The sequence below is a fragment of the Spermophilus citellus genome (assembly GCF_964194105.1).
Source record: "Spermophilus citellus genome assembly, chromosome: 9".
In the NCBI taxonomy this organism is placed as follows: domain Eukaryota; kingdom Metazoa; phylum Chordata; class Mammalia; order Rodentia; family Sciuridae; genus Spermophilus; species Spermophilus citellus.
The window spans coordinates 104,068,400-104,092,528 of NC_138191.1; the positions used below are offsets into that span (position 1 = coordinate 104,068,400).

Consider the following 24,129-nt stretch of genomic DNA (forward strand, 5'->3'; position numbering starts at 1 on the left):
GTGGGCTCATCCAAGGCAGAAATAAGTGTTTTACTGAGTACTTGGCACAAGTACTCTGGCCCATTGTGGGTGGAGCTTAGTTGAACTGAACTAAAAGAGCTTGTAATTTTGGACTGTTTTCCCCTTCACCATTAACATTTAATAAATCTACTTTAAGAGCAATAATTATATTACATATTTGATATATGTGATGACTAACTACATTTGTTTTTTTACAATATGAAATATATTGCTTTTGAACATATGCTCCCAGTACCTTTGGAGCCTTAGCTCTAAAATAATATTGAATTTCTCCCATTGGCACTGAGAGGGGAGAAACAGAATCTAGAACAAAGTTTGGGAAAAATAAGGATCTTCATTGAGTGCCTCTTTTGCAAGAAGCATAAGATGAACAAGGTAGTTTCTACCCTTGAATTAAAAATAAGTCATCTGAGCTGGGCATGGCAGCACACACCTGTAATCTCAGTGGCCCGCGATGAGATAGGAGGATCACAAGTTCAAAGCCAGCCTCAGCAAAATCGAGGTGCTAAGCAACTCAGTGAGACCCAGTCTCTAAAATAAAATATAAAATAGGACTGGGGATGTGTCAAGTGCCCCTGAGTCCAATCCCTGGTACTGAAGGGGGGATAAAAAAGGTAAGTCATTTGAAGATAGAGGATTACAAATTCAAGGTCAGCTTTGGCAATTTAGTGAGACCTTAGTGAGTCTGCCACCTCCTCCTCAAAAAAAAAAAAAAAAAAGAAAGAAAAAGAAAAAGAAAAAAGAAAAGAAAAAGAAGGAAAAAAAAGAAAATAAAAAAATCACTGCAACGTATCATTTTTCAGTCAAATCTTCACATCTAAAGACATAGATGTTGGGCTGGGGATGTGGCTCAAGAGGTAGCGCGCTCGCCTGGCATGCATGCGGCCCAGGTTCGATCCTCAGCACCACATACAAAGATGTTGTATCTGTCGAAAACTAAAAATAAATAAATATTAAAATTATCTCTCTCTCTCTCCCTCTCTTTAAAAAAAAAGACCTTTTAAAAAAAAAAGACATAGATGACCAAGCCTTTTACAATCCATGCTTATATTTTTCTTACTTGACAAAGAAATAAGTGGATCCACTTTGTTTCAGGCTCTATGCTGGGCACAGATGATCTGAGGTCATGCTTTCTACCCACAAGAGTGATGGGAGGAGGGCTGGGGTTGTGGCTTAGTGGTAGAGTGCTTGCCTAGCATGTGTGAGGCATTGGGTTTGATCCTCAGCACCACATTAAAAAATATAAATAAAATAAAGCTATTATGTCAATTTACAACTAAAAATATTTTTTAAAAAAAGAGTGATGGGAGGAAGAACTAGGACAGACACTTTAACATATAGTGTGCAGAGGGTTGTGCAGAGGACAGCACAGGAACAGTGTCATCATTAGATCCTAGAAATTCCACCATTTTCCCAGATTTCAAGGATGATGCCCCTGCAGAGGTATTTTATGAGACTGAAGGATTTTTGTTTCAATAATACATTATAAAAATGATTTCTAAAGGATGTTTGAAATTTTATTGTTCACTGCAAAGAAAGTTTAAAAAAAAAAAAAACAAAACACAAGATTGTCCAGGAAGTGAACTGGACTGATTTTACCCTTTAACAGTGAAATATAAAGTGGGTTTTAGATTTGAGACCTATGAAATTACAGGGTGATTACTACTGTACCTCTAGAAAGGAGGCACAAACTACAAATTGTTCAGAACTATTGAAATAGTGACCCCAGGAAGTGAGCATACTTGAAAGCCCTATATGGTGTTACATTTCAGAAATGAGCTGGGCTGGAAAATAAAACCAGTTTCTCTTTTTGCTGCTGAGTTTTCCTGAATTCCCTACAAACTGCTTGGAATTTTGCAAACAACTCACAGCTGATAAAATAAAAGGGCAGCCGAACTGAGTGTCTGTGAAGACCCTAGAGGCAGCCAGTAGGAGGAGAAGGTTTCTGTAACCAAAGAACTATACAATTTTTTGGTTTTCTTTTTGTCCTTTTAAATGGGGAGTCAGCTGAGAACCTACAGAAAGGCTTACTACGATAACCTGAGCTTACACTGCTCCAGAGCCTTCTTGGAGAGTTTACTTGTAACTTTTGTTTATTCACTCAAAGAACATGCCCAGCCATTTACTTTGTGCCAGGCTCCATGCTGAGGGCACACCTTCGACCTATAAGGAATTCTAAGAGTGGTGGGAGGAAGACAAGCAAGGGCTACTTTAACACATAGTATGCCAAGGGCTGTGCAGAGCTTAGTACAGGGGGACCCATGTGAGCAAAGTTTGTGAGATCAGATTCAAAGAAGTAGGTGTTTGCCACTTTATATTGTAGTGTGTTGTGTGGAGAAGTTTACTACTGTTCTGAGAATTGGAAGTATCTCAGTAGAGCTAGTTCTTAAGAAAGAACTATATGAAGAGATTTGACAGGTAGGCAGGGACTAGATTATCAAAGACCTGGATATGAGACTAAGAGACTTAAGCATTATCTTGAGGGCAAGAAGAATTACCTCAGGGTTTAAGTAAGTGAGTGACGTGTTCAGATTTTTTTTTTTTTTTTTTTTTTTGGTTCTGGGCACCCTACCACTGATCTACATCTCTAGGCCTTTTTTTTATTTTGTAACAGTTTTTTTTTTTTTTTCAGTTGTAGTTGGACACAATAGCTTTATTTTATTTTTCTGTGGTGCTGAGGATTGACCCCAGGGCCTCTCATGAGCTAGGCGAGTGCTCCACCATTGAGCCAAAACCCACAATTCCAGCCAAGTTTTTTTTTTTTTTTTTTTTTTTTTTTTTTTTTTTGTGGTGCTGAGGATTGAACCCTTGGCTTTATGCATGCAAGGCAAGCACTCTACCAACTGAGCTATAGCCTCAGCCTTATTTTGGAACAATTTTGAAGTTAGTCATATAGAATGGAAAAACAGAAATAAAAAGACTTGTTTATAAGTTTGGGAAAGGCCAAATGTTACCTCCTCTAGGAAGTATCTTCTTACCTGCATCTGGGCCTAGATCATCATTGTCTTTGGGGTTCCCAGAGAACTTTGCCAATTTTTCTACCATATGCCTATTTTATTTCTTTGTTGATGGGTCCTCTACGGATTCTGGACTCAAGGTTACAGATTTTGTTTTACTCATTTTTGAATCCCCAGTGTCTGGAAGCATTAGTAAATACTTGTAAATAAATGAAGGGGAGAGGGAAACTGTGTGATGTCACATGAAAGGCAATGAACCTGCAATGGAACATGGGGCTCTAGTCTTGGCTCTTTAACTAAGTGGCTGCATGACTTTGAACAATTCCTCTCACTACTCTGGGTCTCAATTTCCTCCTCTGGAAAATGAGAATAAAAATGCAACCTCTTCCTTCTCAGGGTAATGGAGATTAAAAGAGCTAACAGAGCTCACCAGCTGTCTGCCCTGTTTGTGCCCTGCCCACCTGAAACAGCCTGGACTATTGTTCCTGTCATTTGGATCTTATTTGCTCTCCTGGTGAGAGCCAAGCTGAAATCTGTTGCTTTGTCAGAGGGGAAGTTTGAAGCAGTGACACACAGGTCAACCAGGTGGCCCCTGTGTTGTTGGAAGGGCAGACAGGCTAGAGAGAAAGATCTGCTCTGTGACACCCTAAAGCTGAAGAAGAACACAAAGTGGGGAGACTGAGGCAGGACAATTCTACATCATGTGCTGATGGATCTAAGGAAGCCCTCAGAAATTGTCCCTAAGCCAAGGAATTTAGCAGGATCTGAAGGAATGCCACTTTTATGAAGTCTACCCACTCATCTAATGTTATTATTTCACAGTGATTTGGGCTGATATGATTAATTCTATCATGAATAATGAAGTGCTAGAAAAGATGAGGATTGGGATATAGGTAAAAGGCAGAGAGCTTGCCCAGCAAGTGGAAGCCCTGGGTTGTTTGATCCCCAGCAACACTACAAACAAAACAAAAGCTGGGCATGCCTGTAATCTCAGTGGCCTGGGAGGCTAAGGCAGGAGGACTGCAATTTCAAAGGCAGCCTCAGCAACTCAGCGAGGCCCTAAGCAATTTAGTGAGACCCTGTCTCAAAAAAAAAAAAAAAGGGTGTGTGTGTGTGGCTCAGTGGTTAAGCATTCCTGGTATCAATTTCTGATACAAAAAAAAAAAAAAAAAAAGAAGAGGAAAAATGAGGAGATAAGAAATGACAATGCCAAATAAAAGGATTGTTGTTCAGAAAAATAGAAAATCATGATTTTGATACTTTTGTCTCAAGAGGTTAATATCAATTCCCAGGTGAAATGTCTTTCCAGAAGACCCACTAACTTTGCTCTTTTTACACGATAAAGGCAGACTTTTCCATCAAAACTTGTCATATCCATGATTCACAGGGAACATGGCCGGGGAGTACCTGAAATTAGCAACTGATAATTTGTAGTGTTTTCTGAAGTCCCACTTATTTAGTTTATTTGGCTGTATAGGTTTGGACCTTACACAAGATAAGTGGTCAAGAGAAGATGATGAGAGAAGGAAAAAACAAGAGGTGGGGGAATTTCTTCCTAAGGGTTAAAGTCAGATCTGGTATTAAAACTAGGGACCTCAGTGGGGGGAAAGTACATTTTTATTTTGCAAGGCTTTAAAAAAAATATTGTGTGCTCAGATGGCACCTTTAATCACGAAGAACTTCTGGCTGAGTTCCAAGCTGATTTTGCTGGCAAAGAGAACTCTGAGATCATATCCTATATTCAGAACACAGAAGAAATATTTCATCCATCTCTGAAATAAAGAGGGGGAAATGGAGCATATTTGAACAGTTTCATAACAAAACCAGACTGGGGTGAAAAATGAAGGACATCTTATTCATTTGGACTTACAGAAAAGTACTACTCTAAATACTTAAGTGGCAATTTTTTTTTCATTCTCAGAGTGTTTCAAAATAAAGTAGCTTGCATAAATCAGAAGGCACTCTCCTATTTCACATATATAAATGAAGGCAGACAAATTTTGTGATTTATCTAAGACTAAATTGAAAAAAGAAAGGAGAGAGGCAAAGAGGGGGGGAAAAAAGCAACTCCCAAAGTAGCAGGTTATGACCCAGAAGTTTGAGCTCTTAGAGCTGAATTTAATCCACACCCAGGCCAAATATAATTCTCCAGCATGGAAGTGGTCCAGAACACTGGAGCTAATATTTTCTGTGTTTGCCAAAAAGCCTTAGGCAGTTTGGTGACAAGTAATCAGAATTTTACTTCTGTTTCTCAACTGAAACTAAGATCCTAGATTCAACCCCCAGTACCCACGCCGCCCCCAAACACACAAAAGAGAAGGTTTTGGAGGGAAGTGAGCATCATCTGACAGGCAGTTTCTACCATGGCAGAGCACTGTTCAAACTTTTCTGAAGGAACTGTACTTCCCCTTAATTGATCATGGCTTCATGCATCATTACTTTTTGGAGGTTTCCTATTCAAAAATCTATTTAAATTGGAGAGTTGGGTTATACAATTTTATATTGACAAGTGACAAGATTGAATCACAGCTTTATTCCATGTGTCAATCTTTTTTAAAAAAATATTTATATTTAAGTTGTAGTTGGACACAACACCTTTATTTCATTTACTTTTATGTGGTGCTGAGGATGGAACCCAGGGCCTGGACATGTGCTAGGTGAGTGCTCTACCACAGAGCCACAACCCCAGCCCTCCATGTGTCAATCTTGAGCATTTGATTATATACTGTGTTATTCCTTCATTCCATCCCCCAAAGTGTTAGGTGTGGGAAAGGACTAGGTGATTGTTGTGTATTAGAAGTTGGAACCTGGGCTGGGGATGTGGCTCAAGTGGTAGCGCGCTCGCCTGGCATGCGTGCGACCCGGGTTCGATCCTCAGCACCACATACCAACAAAGATGTTGTGTCCGCCGAGAACTAAAAAATAAATATTAAAAATTCTCTCTCTCTCTTTCTCTCCTCTCTCACTCTCTCTTAAAAAAAAAAAAAAAGTTGGAACCTTACCACTAATTGATGAAAAACAGTCCAGGCAAAAGCTGCTGTGGAAATCTGAAACTCATTATCTTTTCCACACTTAGTCTTTTCACCCTTATTTTGTTTGGGAATGTATCAAAAAAATAAAAAAATAATAATAAAATAAAAACCTCAACTTGTCCTTAACTGATTGTTCTGCTTGTAAGGTATCAAATGTGAATTACCCTCTGCCCCCACCATAATAGGGATTGAATGTAGGGGCTTAGCTCAAACACTGAGCTACATCCTCAGTCATTTTTATTTTTTGAGACAGGGTCTCTCTAAGTTACCCAGGATGGCCTTGAACTTGAGACACTCCTATCTCAGCCTCCCCAGTTGCTGGGATTATAAGTGTGTGCCAGTGCACCTGGTTCCCCAGCCCTCAATTTTTTTTTTTTCACTTGAGGCAAGGACTCACTAAGCTCCAGGATGGCCTCAAACTTGAGATCCTTCTGCCTCAACCTCAGGCATCACTGGGTTTACAGTAGAGTGTTACAAATATGAGTACTTCTGGCTCTCAGATATGGTGAAGTAGAAGCTGCTGGGAAGCCACCCACAAATTACAGTTGACCTTCCAGTATCTTCTACCTGAAGGAATGGTTCTGAGATTAAAATTAATGAGCTCTACCCCAAAGTTGATCTGGCTTCTGAATAGCCTTTTTTTTCAGAAATGTAAGGAAGAATACTGGTGTTTTCTTAGTTTAACCCTGTTCATCCACACTTAGCATCTTTTTGCCCCTTTACTCTATACTCAGTATGTACACATTTTGTCTGTCTGCTCTCAGGAACTGTCTCAATTCAGGGCGCCTTTAAGGAAAGCAGGATTACTTTAGGAAGTATAGGGTGAAACCTGGCAACTTTTCTATGGGCGAATCAATATAGCAGAGCAGCTTAGGGTAGGAGGTTTTGCTAGGGCTTAAATCAGGTTGTCAACTCAAATACAATGGGCTTTGTTACTTCTGTACAAAGAGGAAATGGAGCAGTTTTTGGCCTCCTCAGAGAAGGATGGCAATCCAGGCACAAATCTACTTTTAGCTATTTAGTGTTCCCCAGCAAGTTAATTAGCTGTTTCTGAAATGCATGGAAAGATTCAGCATTTTCATACGGAAGCCGATCTCACAGCTTTAGGGAAGGGACTGGGTGAGTGAGGAAGAGGGTCTATCAGGGAAACAGAATAGAACCCTTTTGGCAAGACATTATAACACCTGTGATTTATCTCAGAAATCTCATACGCACTGTAATTCCAAGATATTTTTTTTTTTCCTGGCTTGATTACTCAAACTAGAGGACTTGCTGAGACGTCCCACTATTTCTTTCAAGTGTAGGGAGTTACCTCTGGGTTCAAAAGTCCTTAGGTGGGACGCGCAGATGAACTGCGAAATGCTTAACTACTCAAAATGACATTGCGTTGAAGTAGCGGCAGGGAAAGCTTCAGGGGGCCATGGGCACATCCTCTCGCTGAGAGGGATCGGTCTTGCAAGTGGGTTTGGCGACCTTTCCTTTATTGGACAAGTTGTCACGGGGACTGGGGGGAGGGCAGTCCCAGCATGGGGGTGAGGTCTCTGCCTGGAGACCTCCGAAGGACCAGACAAGCGCACACCCGCCAAGTGACAGTAAGAGCCCCTCTACCTCCGCTCCCCTCCCCAGTGGCCAGTCTCTGGGCAGAGGTGTCGCGCGCCAGCCGGTCCTCCCCCTCCTCTCGTCCGGGCGAACCGAGGCTCAGCGGGAGCCCCGCCTGTCTCCGGGCAGCTTGAGCTCCCGAGCGCTCGCTCAGCCTGTCAGTAACCGTCGTTTGCGCTTTCTTTCTTTCTTTCTTTTTTTTTCCCCCCTTCTCTTCTTCCCCCCTTCTGCCTTTGTCCCGCTTAGTAACTGGAGTCTGACCAATCGCTGCTACACCGGCCGGCGCCGGCTGTCTTCTGATTGGCCCGCTTGGGGCGCGCAGTCGTCTCCCGCTCCTCTGCCGGAGCAAGGCAGACAAAAGACGCAGGCTCCAGGCTCCGGCAACCGGGATCAGCCAATCACCGCCCATTTTACCTTGTTCCCTTCCCTCCCCCTTCCCTCACCCTCCCGGCTGGGCTGGCACGCTCCCGGCACTGACTCCGGGCGAGCGGCCAGCGCCCGGACTGTACCATTTTGATTGAGGCTGTGGTGGAGAGAGGATGCTGGTTGAGGAGCCAAGCCCTAGAGAGCGGCAGGGAGAGTTGAAAGCCGAGGTGGAGGACCGCTGCTTCAACACTTTCTAAGGCACTTGACAGTTCTTGTACGCCGAGGCGTGATAGACTGGAAGGGGCAGTGGTGATACTGGCTGTTCCCCCTATTCCGCGAGATTGGGTGGCGCCTCGGCAGGGGGTGTGGGGGCGGGGGAGGATGTCCCCTCCGCGCCGTTAAAATGAAACTCTAGTGGCTGGAATCAGGGCCGAGCGTCAGGGTAGCCGGCACTGGCGGGTTTGCTCACACCCCGGCTGGAGCGCCCAGACGAGCCGAGCTCTCTGGACTCTCTGACCGGCCCTCGTTCTAAAGCTGCTGCAGCTTCGGTTCCGAACCCCACGAGAACGGAACCCGAATCCTGGCCCTAGAGGGAATCGCTCTCTGCAGACCACTGGGACCCCGAAACTTGAACGCAATTCCCAGTCCCTTTTTAATTTTTTTCTTTTTTTTTTTATGCCTTTCTTTGTCATTCCCCAGCTTTCTCGCAACGCGTTTTTTTCCCCCTTTTAATTCTTCCTTCAGAGGACACAAAAGTGTCTTCCGCGGAAAGATTTGGAGGCAGCGGGAGCTTTTCTCTTTGGAGAGCGATTGTATAGAAAGGATTTTTGGGAAGCCGCTTTTTAACACCTCTACCCTCCTCCGCATAAGCCTCTCTGTAGCACTTTTGAGGAGAAAAGCCCATAGCTTGAAAGTTCAGGGAGGCATTTTTCTGGGTGCTGTGGGAGAGACGAGGAGGACCCTGTCTGTCCTCGTCCTGGTAGTTGGCTGGACTTTTACCAGCCATTGGAAACCCCGAAGTACATTTCCGTGCGGAACTTTTTAGATATGTATTTTTAGATTTTTAAATATCAGACCAAAAAGTATATATGCTTTCTATACATTTCCTGACGACCTACCCCTGACAGCGCGATGTACAATACGGTGTGGAGTATGGACCGCGATGACGCAGACTGGAGGGAGGTGATGATGCCCTATTCGACAGAACTGATATTTTATATTGAAATGGATCCTCCAGGTACTTGCGGGGGCTGGGGGGAAGCATCTTGGGATGGGTCTGATTTGTGTTTAACAAGACCTTGGTAATGTTTTCAGGGCAGAAGTATTCTGGGGTGCGCTAGGTTCGGGATGAAGGGCAGATTTGCAGTTAGAGCTGCTATAAAACTGCTTCTGGTTTACACATTTAAAGTTTGCGGTTAGGACCCTGATCCTATTGTCCTGCGAAGGTGGGGGTGGGGGATAGAGTGGGGGTGGGAGGAAAGACTACTTTCTATTTTTGCCGTTGAGGGTTGTTCAGGTTTTTGTCGGCCCTCCACTTTTTTTTTTTTCCTTTCAATTAAAACTCTTACCTGCAAATGATGTTTATATTCCACTCTTGAAGTCAATTTTTCCCTTTGGGAGAATTTCTTAAAGCTTATCATCTCATACATTAGTCTGATTTGGTTCGTTGTGTTTTACCTTGGTTAACTTCAGAAACTGAGTTGCCTACGTGATATTCATTTTAAGACTCCCCTTTTCCTCTCATAGAAGCCAAATGCTGGTTAGTGATTTTCAGGGATTGGGCGTTCTTGTTCAGTCATGGCCTTAGTCTGAGGTTTTTCCTTCCTAGAATATAGTAACTCAGACAGATCTACATGAAATCTTTTTATTATTCTTTAATTTATGTTGACTTAATTTATGGGATAGAGTTTAACATAACTTCAACTTTCAGGGTAAAAATTATAACCTTTCTCTTTCTTGTGAATATATGATTTGTACATATATGTGATAGGTTCCTATACACATTGTAACATATACCATACAGGGTCTTTATTTTAGAGCTTTATCCAAGGCCTTTTCAGACATTCTATGTATCTGGTAGGGAAGAAAAAGGAGGGAAAAATGAAACAAAGTTTTTTTTTTTTCCCTTTGAATTCTGACTTTATGATTATTAGCTGTCAGATTTTGAAACCTTGTTTGCAATTACAGACAGTGCTTTATGTAATGATTTTGAATAAGTAGACTGCCTTTATGACTCCCTGTTTTTGTTGAGGATGAATTAATTGTATCTTTTTAAAATGTTGTAACTAAGCCTACAGGATAAATTGTGTGTCATTGCGAGCCTGGTTTATTATAAGATTATGTATTTTTGGAGATCTTTGAAAGGATTTAAGCCCATGCAAGTGTAATGAAGTGTGAATGCCTTGTAGGAGGTATGTGGAAATTATTTCTGTGTTCTTTTGAACAGTAAATTATCCTTTTTTTTTTCAATTAGTAATGATGTTAAATGATGCTATATTAAAAACTAAAACTAATATTGAATAAACCTTTTTCACTCTTATTCATCACTCAGAAATTTTTTTCTTTTCTATTGTTTTAGAACCTTCTTTATTTGCTTTTATAATTGTGACTGTAATCCAGATGCTGCTTTTTGGTGTTTTGTAAAGTTTGTAAGATTTGCCACCCATCTATTGTGTGTGTTTTCCCCTTTGTTTCCCCCTAATGGTAAAGCTTCACTTCTATTAGATACATTTGTCATTCATTTGCTAAGAATTTTAGTGCATTACTGAAACCTTTCTTGTAAAAAGTAAGGTTAATAATTTTAGATTTCTGTTATTATAAGAATTATATATTCTGCCTTAGAATTGTACTGTATCACATAGTGTCTTGCCTTGGAGACATACAAAGGGAATTTGTTGGGCGGGGAGGTTAGTAGGGAGGAGGAGAGAAAATGAAGGCATTAATGGTTGAAAAATATTGGCCTACTAGAAAAATAATGGCCAAGTTGAGTTGAATTTTTCCAAAAATAATTTTTAAGAAAAGTTGACTCTTGTAACTGTGTAAAGATGTGGTCTTATAAGATTATAGAAAATTCTGATCCGAACTTTATTTTCCATGGAAATAAACTTTTGTGTTTAAAATTTTCATTCTTGAATGAAATTGTGCATACTGAAATTCTATTCAGAATGCTGAAAATATGTACGTGCTGCTTTTTATTATTCATTTTGCATCCTTAATATAGAATATGGTTAGTTATTACTATTAGCTTTTTAAAAAAAGGAACCATACTCGAGTATATTGAGACATTGCCAGTGAAATGAATTTTTTAACAGAAATAATGTGCATATTAACCTTGTATGATTAATTAAGCTTTGAAACATTTAAAACTATAAGTAAATCATTAGTGAAGTGGTTGCAGCATGTTTTGTATCTGTCTTTTTCTTAGCTCCTACTCTATATGAAACTCATATTATTCCCTGCATGGACTGGCATGATAACACACTAAATGTTTTCCGGATTTTATTCTCTCTAGTCTACAGTAATGTTAAAAATATTATCTGATGATTTACCTTCCAATGATAAATCTTCTAGTGGGTTTAAAAAATTTCCAGTAGCTTCCTTTTGCCTACTTAAAACAAAAATGTGCCAAATAACTTACTCTGTCATCAGAGTCCCCCTATTTTTACTTCTAATTTTCTAGTCCATTCTTCTAGAGTTCATCATAACTTATGTAGAGCTATTTTTAATTTGCTGTTCCTTGATTGTATGCTTTTATCCTCTTCCTGGGATGCCTTTCACTCCCAGTGTTCACTTGTTGAGATTATATATATGAATTTAGAACCTAGATCACATACCTTCTTTGCCAGGATATATGTTCTCTGATCCTTATTAGAAGTCTTATTTCCTTCCTTTTTTCTCCCTCTTATAGCACATCTCAGATGGAATTTCTTCCATTCTGTTGAGAGTAGCTACTATGTTTATTTTTTTGTACTTGTCCCTGTGGAATTGTCTTCCCATCTGGTTGGAAGCTTCTTAACTTGCTCAGGGTCTTGCAGGTAGTAGACAATTTAATCAATATATGTTGAATTAATAAATAACCAAAGATTTTTTTTCTAGCCTTTAGGTATTTTCTACTTAAGGTCCTTGGTCATCTCATTCCTCGGCTATTGCAATAGCCTAGGGTTAGTTAAATAACTTTTGAGTTAGACATTTGTTTACTTAGGGCCCTTAATTATTAATAGGGCCAATTTTTTGTATGTTTTTCATCTTAGTTTTAGACAGAACCATAAATGCAAAATTCTTCTGTTAATTGCTTCTAGTGGCCTCAAAAAATATTTTTCAAAGGTGTTTCCCTCCAGCCTATCTTTCAATAACTATCATTACCTTGCATCCTGAAGGTTTCTAATAAGTTACTGACCATGTAAGAATTGAGTTCAAATGGGAGCTTAATGTTTCTGTGTTTTCTGTCAGCTATTGAAATTACTGAAACATAAAACTTTTTTTATTTTAGAAATGTTAAGATTGTGGTCCTGAGAATTGCCAAGAATGAGCATCTTGGTTAATCTTTCTGTGAATTTGGGAATTGGGATTATTCTGTAGCAAAGCAATTGCAGGATAGACCTCTCAGAGTCCCACTTTTGGTACAGAAACTATTGGAAGGTTAACTTGACTGATGTAACTCATGCACAAAACTTATAGATAGTGGACTTTTAGCTCAGCATCTTAGATTAGATGTTATTGTTCTGATGTGAGGGAAAATGTAATGTTCCTTTTTTGAAAGTAACAGATACATTCTTTAGAATTATAGACTTTTTGATTCTCATCAAGATAAATTTCGTCAGGGTGGCAACATCTCATTAGATAATTAGAAAATTAAAATTTTTATTTGTTTGGCAAAACATAGTCTAGAGAAGTGGTTCTCATTGCTTTTTGTTCTCAGTGTCCCTTTATGACTCCTAAAAATTGAGTACACCAAAGAACTTATGTTTTAGTGGGTTATATCTATTTATATTTACTGTGTTAAATTAAAACTGAGGGGCTCTGTCCATTTTGTTTTTTAAGTTTTGTGTCTTTCCTATTTATAATATCTCATGAGCCTATGGAAATGTTGCTCCAAGTCATTTTTTCCTCTTACTTTCTTTTGCACTTGTACTTATCACCTCATATTGAAATTATTTTTTTAATGAAAATTTCTTTTTAGTTGTAAATGGACACAATACCTTTATTTTATTTATTCTTATGTGGTGCTGAGGATTGAACCCAGTGCCTCTCATGTGCTAGGCAGGTCTTCTCCCAATGAGCTACAAACCCAGCCGCCTTGAAATGATTTTTATTGAAGGTAATAGTTGATAACATTTTTTTGAATAATTATTATAGCCAAGCAGTATGTTATGTTTTCATATATACTATTACTTTCAGCCCACAAAAACTTTATAAAATAGGTACTATTATCCCACTTTCCAACAAGGAAACTGAGATTTAGATAAGTTTGGTAACTAATTAATGGCTTATAGCTAACAGATAGCAAAGTGGTTCTGTCTACCAGACTTTTAAAGCCTAGGCTCTTAAACAGTAACTCTTTTAACTGATTGCTATTTCTGATTTATTGTTCCTCTTCCCCATTAGTTTATTCAGAATTCTTCAGCCAGGCTAATCCTACTAAAATGTTATTTTCATTGGGTTACTATCCTACTGAAATAAAAAAATAATCAATAGCTTTCCCTTTTTTTCAGGGCTGGGGAATCAAACCCAAGGCCTCCTACGTGCTAAGCAAGTGCTCTACCATTGAACTATGTCCACAGCCCTTTCCCTTTCTTTTAAGCAGAAGATATATTCTTAACTTGGTATAAATGATCTTCAGTATATGGTACCAACTTACATTTAGAACTTTATTACTGATCCTTTATTCTCACATTTCTCTTCTATCCTATTCCTTCTAGCCTCGTATCCTGAATATATCTTGCTTATTCCTATCTCCAGGCTTTTGCTTATGTTGCTTCCTATGTAGAATATACTCATCCTACCCCCATCTTTAAATCAGGATTCTGTGCCAGTCCCCCTTGCTTCTTAAAACTTTCTCCAAAAATTTTAGTAGTACACTTCTTCTTTATATGTAGGGTCTTTTGGTCTGTTACTTTGGCATGGAATCGTGTGTTATATTGTGGTATTTAATTATGAATGTAATTTATCTCCCCTAGAAGATAAGCTTCTGCTGCTGTTGTTTTTGTTTTGTTTTGTTTTGTTTTTTGTACCAAAGATTGAACCCAGGGGTGCTTAGTCACTGAGTCACAACCCAGCCCTTTTTAATATTTTATTTAGAGGCAGGTTCTCACTGAGTTGCTTAGGGCCTTGCTAAGTTGCTGAGGCTGGCTTGAACTTGTGATCTTCCTGCTTCAGCTTCCTGAGCCGCTGGGAGAGATAAGCTTCTTAAGGTTTGGCTACTATATATATATATATATATATATATATATATATGTATAATTTAAAAAATATTTTTAGTTGTCAATGGACCTTTATTTTATTTGCTTATATGTGGTGCTGATAAATTTTGTTAGGGTGGCAGCATCTCATTATATAATTAGAAAATTGAACCTGGTACCTCATACATGCTAGGCAAGTGCTCTACCACTGAGCCACAACCCCAGCCCCTCATATTTCTTTTGTATCTTCTTTTCTCTAAATATCTAGTGCCAGAGTATTTTATTAAATCTTAGGCTGGTGGACCCAGCCAATTTGATTTTTTATAAAAATAAATAAATAAAACAAAGACATTGTGTCCATCTACAACTAAAGTTTTTAAAAAAATATATACACAAGGCTGGTGGGAGGGGAAGGGAGGAGGCATGGGGGTAGGAAAGACGGTGGTATGAGATGGATATCATTACCCTAAGTACATGTATGAAGACACAAATGGTGTGAATATACTTTGTATACAACCAGAGATATGAAAAGTTGTGCTCTATATAAATTGCAATGCATTCTGCTGTCATATATAACAAATTAGAATAAAAAATTAAAATAAAAATTAAAAAATATACACAAGGTATAACATACTATATATGAGCAAACTATTTGGAAACTGATCTTTAATAAGGCTTAATGACTAATTATTTATTATCATCCTGTGACCATTAAATTTAAATATAGGAGATAATGAAAAGATGCAATACTTAATGTTGTTATTAGCAATATTTTGTGGTTTGTGGTAAAAGTTGTTTTTGAAAATTTGAAGAATTAGTAAGTTTTTCAAAGCTCTTAGGTTAGTTTTACACGGCACAGGGCCAACTGGAGACTTAAGTTACCCAATGTGTTATTATACCAATTAACTTTAGAATGTATAGGACTTCACATATGATATCAAGGTACAGTTAGTCATTAAGCCTTGTTAAAGATTAGTTTCCAAATAGCTTGCTCATATATGGTATGCTATATCTTGTGTATATTTAAAAAATACTTTTATTTGTAGATGGACACGATATCTTATTTATTTTTATGAGATGCTGAGGATTGAACCCAGTGCCTCATACATGCTAGGCAAGTGCTCTACCACTGATCTACAACTACAACCCCAGATCTTCCTGTGTATATTTGTAAGTTCATATAAAGTAAGAAGGTTATCTCATTATTTTTAAATATATTTTTTTATTTGTAGATGGACACAATACCTTTATTTTATTTGTTTATTTATTTTTTTTTTTATGTGGTGCCAGGGATTGAACCCAGTGCCTCATGCATACTAGGCAAGTGCTCTACCACAGAGCTACAACCCTGGCCTGGTTGTTTCATTTTTTTAGAAAAATAAAAACAGTGGTCTAGGTCCAGCCTGCCAGATTATACCATTTTGCATATGTCATGTTAATATGAAAACTATCATGTGACCTGGTATTGATGAGCCACAAGGCCAAAGTCAGTACCATCCATTATTATCCAGCCTTGAATATCCTTTCTCATGTTCTGAGGGCATGGGGCAACAAATCCAGAGCTTATGGTTATGTAATCTTAAATATTTATATTTTTAATTTTTAAACTTAATAATCATGAATCAAAATTTTGAAATCTGAACTTATTTTGGAAAAAACCTTACTAGAAGGAATTGTTTGTGCTAGAAATATATTGCTTTGGAGTTTGTTCATATATATTAGACATTTTAAATTTTCTTTTGGTACTGGGAATTGAACCCAAGGGCGCTTTACCAATGAGCTACATTCCTAGTCCTTTTTATCTTTTGAGATAGGGTTTGCTAAGTTGCTGAGGGTCTTGCTAAATTTCTAAGCCTGGCCTAGAACTTGAGATTCTCCTGCCTCTGCCTCCTGTCAGTGGGATTACAGGTGTATGTTAGACTTTTGACTTTCAGTTCTATAATAGGTTCACTCAGTATGGTATAATTTATGTTGAGGTTCTTATAAGCATTTGTAGAATTAACCACAAACTTTTTCTCCTGATATTATTTCTGGGATATTTTTCATATTGTATGTTTTTACCTGTAAGTAGCAAGACCTAATTAAAATGGCTTGAGAAGAAATTTTATCTTCTCAAATAATAGGCTTCAGGGCTGGTGGATTTCAGCCATTCAGTAAAAAATTCATGTTTTGTTTATATTGCTCATATATGTCATCCTTGGGATTGGCTTCATGTTTAGGCTGGTAGCAAAATGACTGCAGTGATTCAAGACATTATATCCATACACAACACCTTCTGAAAGAAGAAAGGTGTCCCTTTATGTGCCTCTGCTTTTGGAGAGAGAAAACTTTCCAAAAACCTCTAGCGGACTTCTTTCACATCCTATACTAGTTCTTGAACCAATCACTTGTGATTACTCTTAGGCTAATTATGTGCCTGAATCTGGAATGGTGTTTGTTGACTTTTCCTGAGGGGATACAGTTTATAGGGGAGGGATTCTATTAAAAAGGGAAGAAGGAGGGAATGGATGCTAGGTAAATAGTGAACAGTGGCTAACTTGGAAAGTCATTTGGAAAACACATGCTGGGGATTAGACCCAGGGGCACTCTACCACTGAGCTGTATCACCAGCCCTTTCTATTTTTTATTTTGAAGCAGGGTCTTGCTAATTGCCCAAAGTGGCCTCCAATTTGTGATCCTCCTGCCTCAGTCTCCAGAACCACTGGGATTATACATGTGTGCCACTGTGGCTGGCTAAATCATACCTCTTTTCAAGATCCTTGTCTTTGTGTTTGTACATAAACTGCTGGATTTGGTAACATACGTCTGTAATCCCAGTGATTCTGGAGGCATAAGGCAGGAAGATTGGTAAATTTGAGGCGACCATGGGCAATTTAGTAAGACCTGTCTCAAAATTAAAAAAAAAAAAAAAAAAAAAAGAAAAGGGCTGAGGATGTACTCAGTGGTAGAGCACCCCTGGGTTCCATTCAGAATACTGCAAAAACCAAAACCTAAAAATAATAGCAAGTTATTTTTTTTCTTTTTTCAAAAGTAGCAGTGGGAAACCCATTTTCATTTTCTAAGCTGGAATTCATGGGGTCAAATACTATTAAGAGTTAAATATAAGATAGACCTTTTTTTTTTTTGTCTTTCTTCTTAGTTATTTACTAGAAGGTAAAAGAGGTAAATAACTTGTGGCACTTTTCTCATTTGAGGAACATAGGTATTGGAATACAGTAGTAGTACAGCAAGTGAATGAGTGAGAGCATTTTGTAAAACAACAAACTTCAAATTCTCAAGTTTAATAAATTAAGTAAATTCAAATTCTCAAGTTTAGTAAATTAAGTAAACTTGGAACCTGTGGAATGATTTATGATTTGAATGTTAGCCTTAAAAATTAGGATATTACTTTAAAATAACCTGTAGTAAAGGACCCAGGTTAGGCAAGCTCTCTATCACTGAGCTACATTCCCCAGCCAGACTGCCTGAGTTTAGATTGTGTCTCTGCCACTTCCTAGGATGTGTCATTGGGCAATTTACTTATCTCTTTATGTGTTGTGGTTTCCTCATCTAAAAAAATGGGTGTGATAATAATCATTCAAGAAGATTTAGTATATTTGTAATTGTAAAGCACTTAACAATGCCCATATTTTTGTGTATTAATACATTCATGTTTTTAATGTTTGGCTTCCAGGAATTGTTCTAGGAGCAGCAGTGAACAAAACAGCAAAAACCTGTCTTCATGGGGGTTGGGGCTATGGCTCAGTGGTAGTGCACTTGCCTGGTATGTGTGAGGCACTGGGTTTGATTCTCAGCACCACATATAAATAAATAAAATAAAACTTTTTTAGTCTATCAACAACTAAGAAAAGTTTTTTAAAAAACCTGTCTTTATGGAACATTCATTTCCAAGAGAGGGAGGAAAGCAGAGAATAATCAAATCCATAAGTAAAATATTAGTGATTGTGATAAATGCTATGCAGAAAAAGTGGAGACTGTGTGTGTGGAGGGGAAGATTGCTGAACTAAAGGAGTGAGCAAGTTTGTAGTAATGGCAGGTGTGAGGGCAGCGATTGAACTCAGGGGTTCTGCTGCTGAGCTACATCTTTAGTGTCCCCCTTCCCTTTTTTGGTACTGGGGATTGAACACAGGGGTGCTTAACCACTGAGCAACTTCCTTGGCCCTTTTAAAATTTTGAGTCAGAGTTTTGCCAAGTTGCTTAGGGCCTCACTAAGTTGCTGATGCTAGCTTTATACTTGCCATCTTTCTGCCTCAGCCTCCCTAGCCACTGGGATTACAGGAGTGTGCCACTGTGTCTGGCAGCCCTTTTTATTTTTTATTTTAGATGGTCTTAATAAGTTGCCCAGGTTGGCCTTGAATTTGTGATCTTTTTGCATTAGCTTCCTTAGTCCCTGGAATTAGAGTATGCACCACTACGACAGGCTTATTTTTCTCTTGTTTTGAAGTATTAAAATTCTGATCTCTGACATTTGTTTGCTAAGTAGCAGTATATATGGCCATAGTTATTTGAGGTAGGTTTACTCACAAGTTACTTTTATAAACAATTCTGTATAGATCTATATTTGTATTATAACTTACTTTCAAAAGTATTTTTTTTTTGATACTGGAGATTATAATTTATCAGTGAGCTATACCCCCTACCCTTTTTTATTTTTAATTTTGAGATAGGATTCCACTGAGTTGCTGAGCCTGGCCTTGAACTTGGAATCCCTGCCTCAGTCTTTGGAGTAGCTGGGATTACAGTATGTGTCACCAGGCCTATCTCAGAAGTATCTTAGGAAAGAAAATTTTTCTAAAGTTCTTTCTTTGTTTGGTGAGCTATGAAGGTGAGAAGAAATTAAGGAAACCATGGCATACATGTTTCATTTTATGTTATGGGCTAAAGTTGTTGACAATTAATATAGATTTGTGGTTTTTTCCTAATTATTGTAATGCTTAAATGCCTGAGTACAGATATAGGTATACAATGGAGTAAGTATACATTGTTCAGTGTTTTTTCTTTGGTACCAGGGATTGAACCTAGGAGCACTTAACCACTGAGCCACATTCCCAGCCCTTTTTTCTTTTTTTATTTTAAGATAGAATTATACTAAATAGCTTAGGACCTCACTAAGTTGCTGAGGCTGTCTTGGATTTGGGATCCTCCTGCCTCAGCTGCTGAGTCACTGGGATTACAGGTGGGCGCCACCATGCCCATCTCTGTTTATTTTATTTTATTTTATTTTTTTAAAAGACATTGATGGGCCTTTATTTTGTTCATTTATCTATATGTGGTGCTGAGAATTGAATCCAGTGCCTTACACATGCTAGGCAAGTGCTCTATCACTGAGCCACAACCCCAGCTCCTCTGTTTAGTTTTTAAAAGGACAATCAGATGGTTTAGGCTTGTTGCAGGATATTAATTCAGAATTTGGGGTTTAGTCTTTCTCCAAATAATCATGAAATATAAGAGCAACTACCATATCTGCCTTACTGGGACTGATCTGGGCCTCTCTGATTTCTAAGGCTCAGCCAGGGAAATTTAGAGTTGCCAGATAAAATACATGAATATGTCCCATATAACACTGGAGATATACAATATAAAAAGTTTTTTTCTTTGTATGGTGTTTAGGAATATTTGTAACTTGATTTAGTAGATATCAGGATACTTTCACTTTCAATAATAGAAAAATCCAACCCAAATGGTTAAAACAAAGAGGATGTATGGGCATATGTAATTGAAAAGACAAGAATGAGGGCCTCTGGTATGATTTCATCAAGGCTGTCAGGCTTTGGCCCTGTTTTTTCTGTAATTCTCTGGGATTTACTCCTTATCAACTATTTTCTCAGGCTGGCTTTCCTGTAGTAAAAGATGGCTGCCGTTGGGTCCTGGGATTATATGATTCCTCATTCCTGGGGGAGAAAGATGATGTTCCCATTAAAATAACCTCAAAATACTGAGCTAGACTAATTGAATCATCCTTGTGTTCCAAAGGATCACTGATTAAAATCTGAGTAGCTTTCTCTGTCTAGACAAGTGGCTCTTAAATTTGAGCATGCGTTAGAACTACCTAGGGTTTTTTTTTTTTTTTTAACACAGATTTCTAGGCCTTACTCCCAAAGTTTCTGTTTGAGTAAATCTGGGGTTGAGTTCCTGGAATTTGTATTTGTAACAAGTTCCCAGATGTTACTGACTTTTTGGGGCACAAATCATACTTCGAGAAACTGCTATATCAAATCAGGGTCTACCTTTGGAGCTGGGGAAAAGGTCAGTCCTACCTAAATTCTTTTTTTTTTTAAATTCTTTTTTTTTTTTTTTTTAAAGAGAGAGAGAGAAAGAGAGAGAGAAATTTTTAATATTTATTTTTTGTTTTCGGCGGACACAACATCTTTGTATGAGGTGCTGAGGATCGAACTTGGGCCGCGCGCATGCCAGGTGAGCGCACTACCGCTTGAGCCACATCCCCAGCCCCTACCTAAATTCTTTACAGTGTGGCAGGACGTAAGATATGTTTTGGGGGGAGATAATGGCAATGCTGGTTTTTTGTTTGCCTATTTAGCTTCCCTTATTTTCCTTTAGAACCAAACCTCTTCCTCTTGTAATTGATTTGGCTTGAATGGAATTGACGTAATCCATTGGTTTAAAGGTGGGCACATGACCCAGGCCTGGTCAAAAAAAGTACTTGCCTGGGCACAGTAATTAGCTCAGAGGTGAACAGGGGAGTGATCTTTGTAGGATAGTCTATGTACCTGACTTTTACTATCCTGGCTATTGATAAGAAGATGACAATCCTTGTCTTCAAGGAGCTCACACTGATATATAGGAAGAACTGCATGTAAAAAAGTACATACAGTACTTTTCTTTATAACTTTCCCTTTCTCCTGGCTATCATATAATATACACTTTTTCTCCTTTCTTTCTGTGATACTGAGGATTGAATCCAGGGGTACTTTACCACTAAACTACATTCCCAACCCTTTTATTTTTTTTATTTTGAAACAGGGTCTTGCTAAGTTGCTGAGGGTCTTGTTGAGTTGGTAAGGCTGGCCTCGAATTTGTAATCTTCCTGCTTCAGCCTCTTGAGTTGATGGTATTAAAGGCAGGTACCAAGTCTAGTTATATTTTCATTATACTCTGTACTCTATTATTTTCTTTGTAATTCTTTTTCCTTTTTGGTACTAGTGATTGAATTCAGGGGTATTCAACCACTGAGCCACATCCTCAGCCCTATTTTGTATTTTATTTAGAGACAGGGTCTCACTGAGTTGTGTAGTGCCTTGCTGTTGCTGAGGCTAGCTTTGAACTCGAGATTCTCCTGTCTCAGCTTCTTGAGCTTCTGGGATTACAGGTCTTTTTAAAATTTTTATTTTGAGACAGGGTTTCATTAGGTTGCTTATAGTCTTGCTAAGTTGCTGAGGATGGCTTTGAACCTGGGATCCTCCTGCCTCAGCCTCCCAAGCTGCATTACAAGTGTGCACCACCATGCCTGGCTCCTTTGTAATTCTTTCTTTTTTTTTGGTACCAGGATTGAACCCAGGGGTACTTAAGCACTGAGCCACATCCCCATACCCAGCCCTATTTTGTATTTTTATTTAGAGACAGGGTCTCACTGAGTTGTGTAGTGCCTTGCCATTGCTGGGGCTGGCTTTGAACTCGTGATCCTCCTACCTCAGCCTCCTGAGCAGCTGGAATTACAGGTATGCGCCACTGTGCCTGGCTCTTTGTAATTCTTTTTTCTTTTTTTTTTTTTTTTTTGTTAATTTTTTTTTTTTTTTAGTTGCAGATGAACACATACCTTTATTTTATTTTTATGTGGTGCTGAGGATCAAACCCAGTGCCTTCCACATGTGAGGCGAGTACTCAACCACTAAGCTACAACCCCAGTCTTCTTTTTAATTCTTAACTACAATTTATTATTAGTAGTTTAGCCTCTTTAGGTCTCATTGGATTATAAATTTCATCAGGAAAAGGACAGAGTCCATAAGTAATTGCTGGTTCTCTAATACCTTCTATCTCTGAAAGTAGTCAGTAAATATTGGTTGGATGCATGTTTGTGTTATAGTAAAAGAAGAATATACACACACACACACACATGCGCACACACACACACATACACGCACAACACAAAGGAGGTATAATTGGTTAATTGGTGGGATAGTGGAGAGGTAACAGCCTGTGTAAATGCCTAGGGGTGGGAAGTGGCATTAGATAAATCTGGACAAATAGGTGAGTTCAACATTGTCAAAGGCCCTGAAATGTATTTAGGGGTTGGATATTATCCCACAGAGCATTGGTTAGCACTAATTGGTTTAAAGTAGGGAACAGAACATGTTTGCTGCAAAATGAAAAACATGGAGGAAACTAAGATTAAAGAAGAAAAACTGATCAGGAAGTTATTTCAGTATAGACAAAAGATGTTATAAAACCCTAAAGTAAGGTAGTAGCAATGAGAATAAATAGGAGAGTTGTATTAAAAGTAGAATTGATGGGGCTTAGAGACTATCCTGAGGGAAATGAAGGAATCTAAGATGACTTTTAGTTTCTTACTTGGGAGCTGGTGGTACCATAAATGGAGAGAGGCAATTTAAGGATAAAAGCAGGTTTGGAAGAGAAAGTCTCTAAATAAAAATGAGGCAGGGTGAAATGGTCTAAGTTTTCTTCTTTTGGTGGTTTCTTTTTCTTCTAGGCTTTACTTGGGGAGGAAAGGAGAGTGTCTTTTACTGTTTCTGGGTTTGGGACCATGAGCAGATATTACTGATTTTCCATGGGTGGAGGAGAGATTACCGTGGTACCTGAATGCTTCCAGGGTATTAGTTGCAGGTCATTTTTAATTTTTATGTATCTAAGTCCCCTCATCTTTGTGAAAGCAAATTGATATAAATTGTAAGAAAATCAACTTTTTTTTTTTTTTTTTTTTTTGCCATTCTAGGATCAAATCCAGGGCCTCAGGCATGTTAGGCAAGCACTCTACCAGTGAGATAAACTCCCAGCTCAGAAAATTAACTTTTCCCCACATTTAAAAAAATTGAGGCATTATAGTTTAACTCTCAAGATTAATGAATTAGCCAAATGTGGTGACACATATCTGTAATTTCAGTAACTCCCTAGGTTGAGCCAAGAGCATCCCAAGGTCAAGGTCAGCCTTGGAAACTTAGCAAGAACCTGTCTCAAAATAAAAAGGGCTAGGGATATAGCTCAGTAGTACAGTGCCCCTGGGTTCAACACCCAGTACCAAAAAACAAACAAATAAATAAAATATTCTATTTTTATAAAACAAAAACTGTGTTTCACCTCTTTGTTAAGGATTATATGAACATGGAGGAAGTTGTAAAGGTGCTTTTTTTGTCAGGTACTCTTTTCAATAGACTGTAGCAGTGAATGAAATAGTCTTTGCCATATGTGGGAAAAGATAGGACAGTACACAAATTAAGAAATAAATATATAGTATGGTAGGTGGAGGTAAGTAATCTACAGAAACAAGTACTGGGTAAGGGGGATGGAGGGCAGAAAATGAATTGCTATCTTATTTTGAGTAGTCAGAGAAGGACTCACTCTCTGATATGGCAATTTAACTTTATTATTTTGAAATATAATACATACTTAAAAGTGTATAAAACAAACACATAGTTTCCTGGCTTCATATAAAATGAGAAATCACATAACCACTGAGATAAAGATATTGAAGGTAGCCAGCTTTCCAAAAGCCCAAAGCATGTCGCTTTCCAGTTACATTTTCCATCTGAGGTAATTATTGACTTTTTATGGTAATTACTTCCT

General features: G+C 38.4%; 1 protein-coding gene across 3 annotated transcripts in view; it reads left to right on the plus strand.

Moving 5' to 3' along the window:
- The first annotated feature begins 8,132 nt into the window (after positions 1-8,132).
- Positions 8,133-24,129, plus strand: part of LOC308656285 (phosphatidylinositol 3-kinase regulatory subunit gamma) — an 83,745-nt gene continuing 67,748 nt past the window's right edge. The window contains exons 1-2 of one of the 3 annotated variants that reach the window (XM_081307223.1): positions 8,133-8,249; positions 9,103-9,212. In XM_081307223.1, the coding sequence (XP_081163349.1) occupies positions 9,107-9,212 (106 nt within the window). In that variant the 5' untranslated portion in view covers positions 8,133-8,249; positions 9,103-9,106. The remainder of the gene's footprint in view (positions 8,250-9,102; positions 9,213-24,129) is intronic. The other 2 variants (XM_081307224.1, XM_081307225.1) reach the window with 2 other exon arrangements.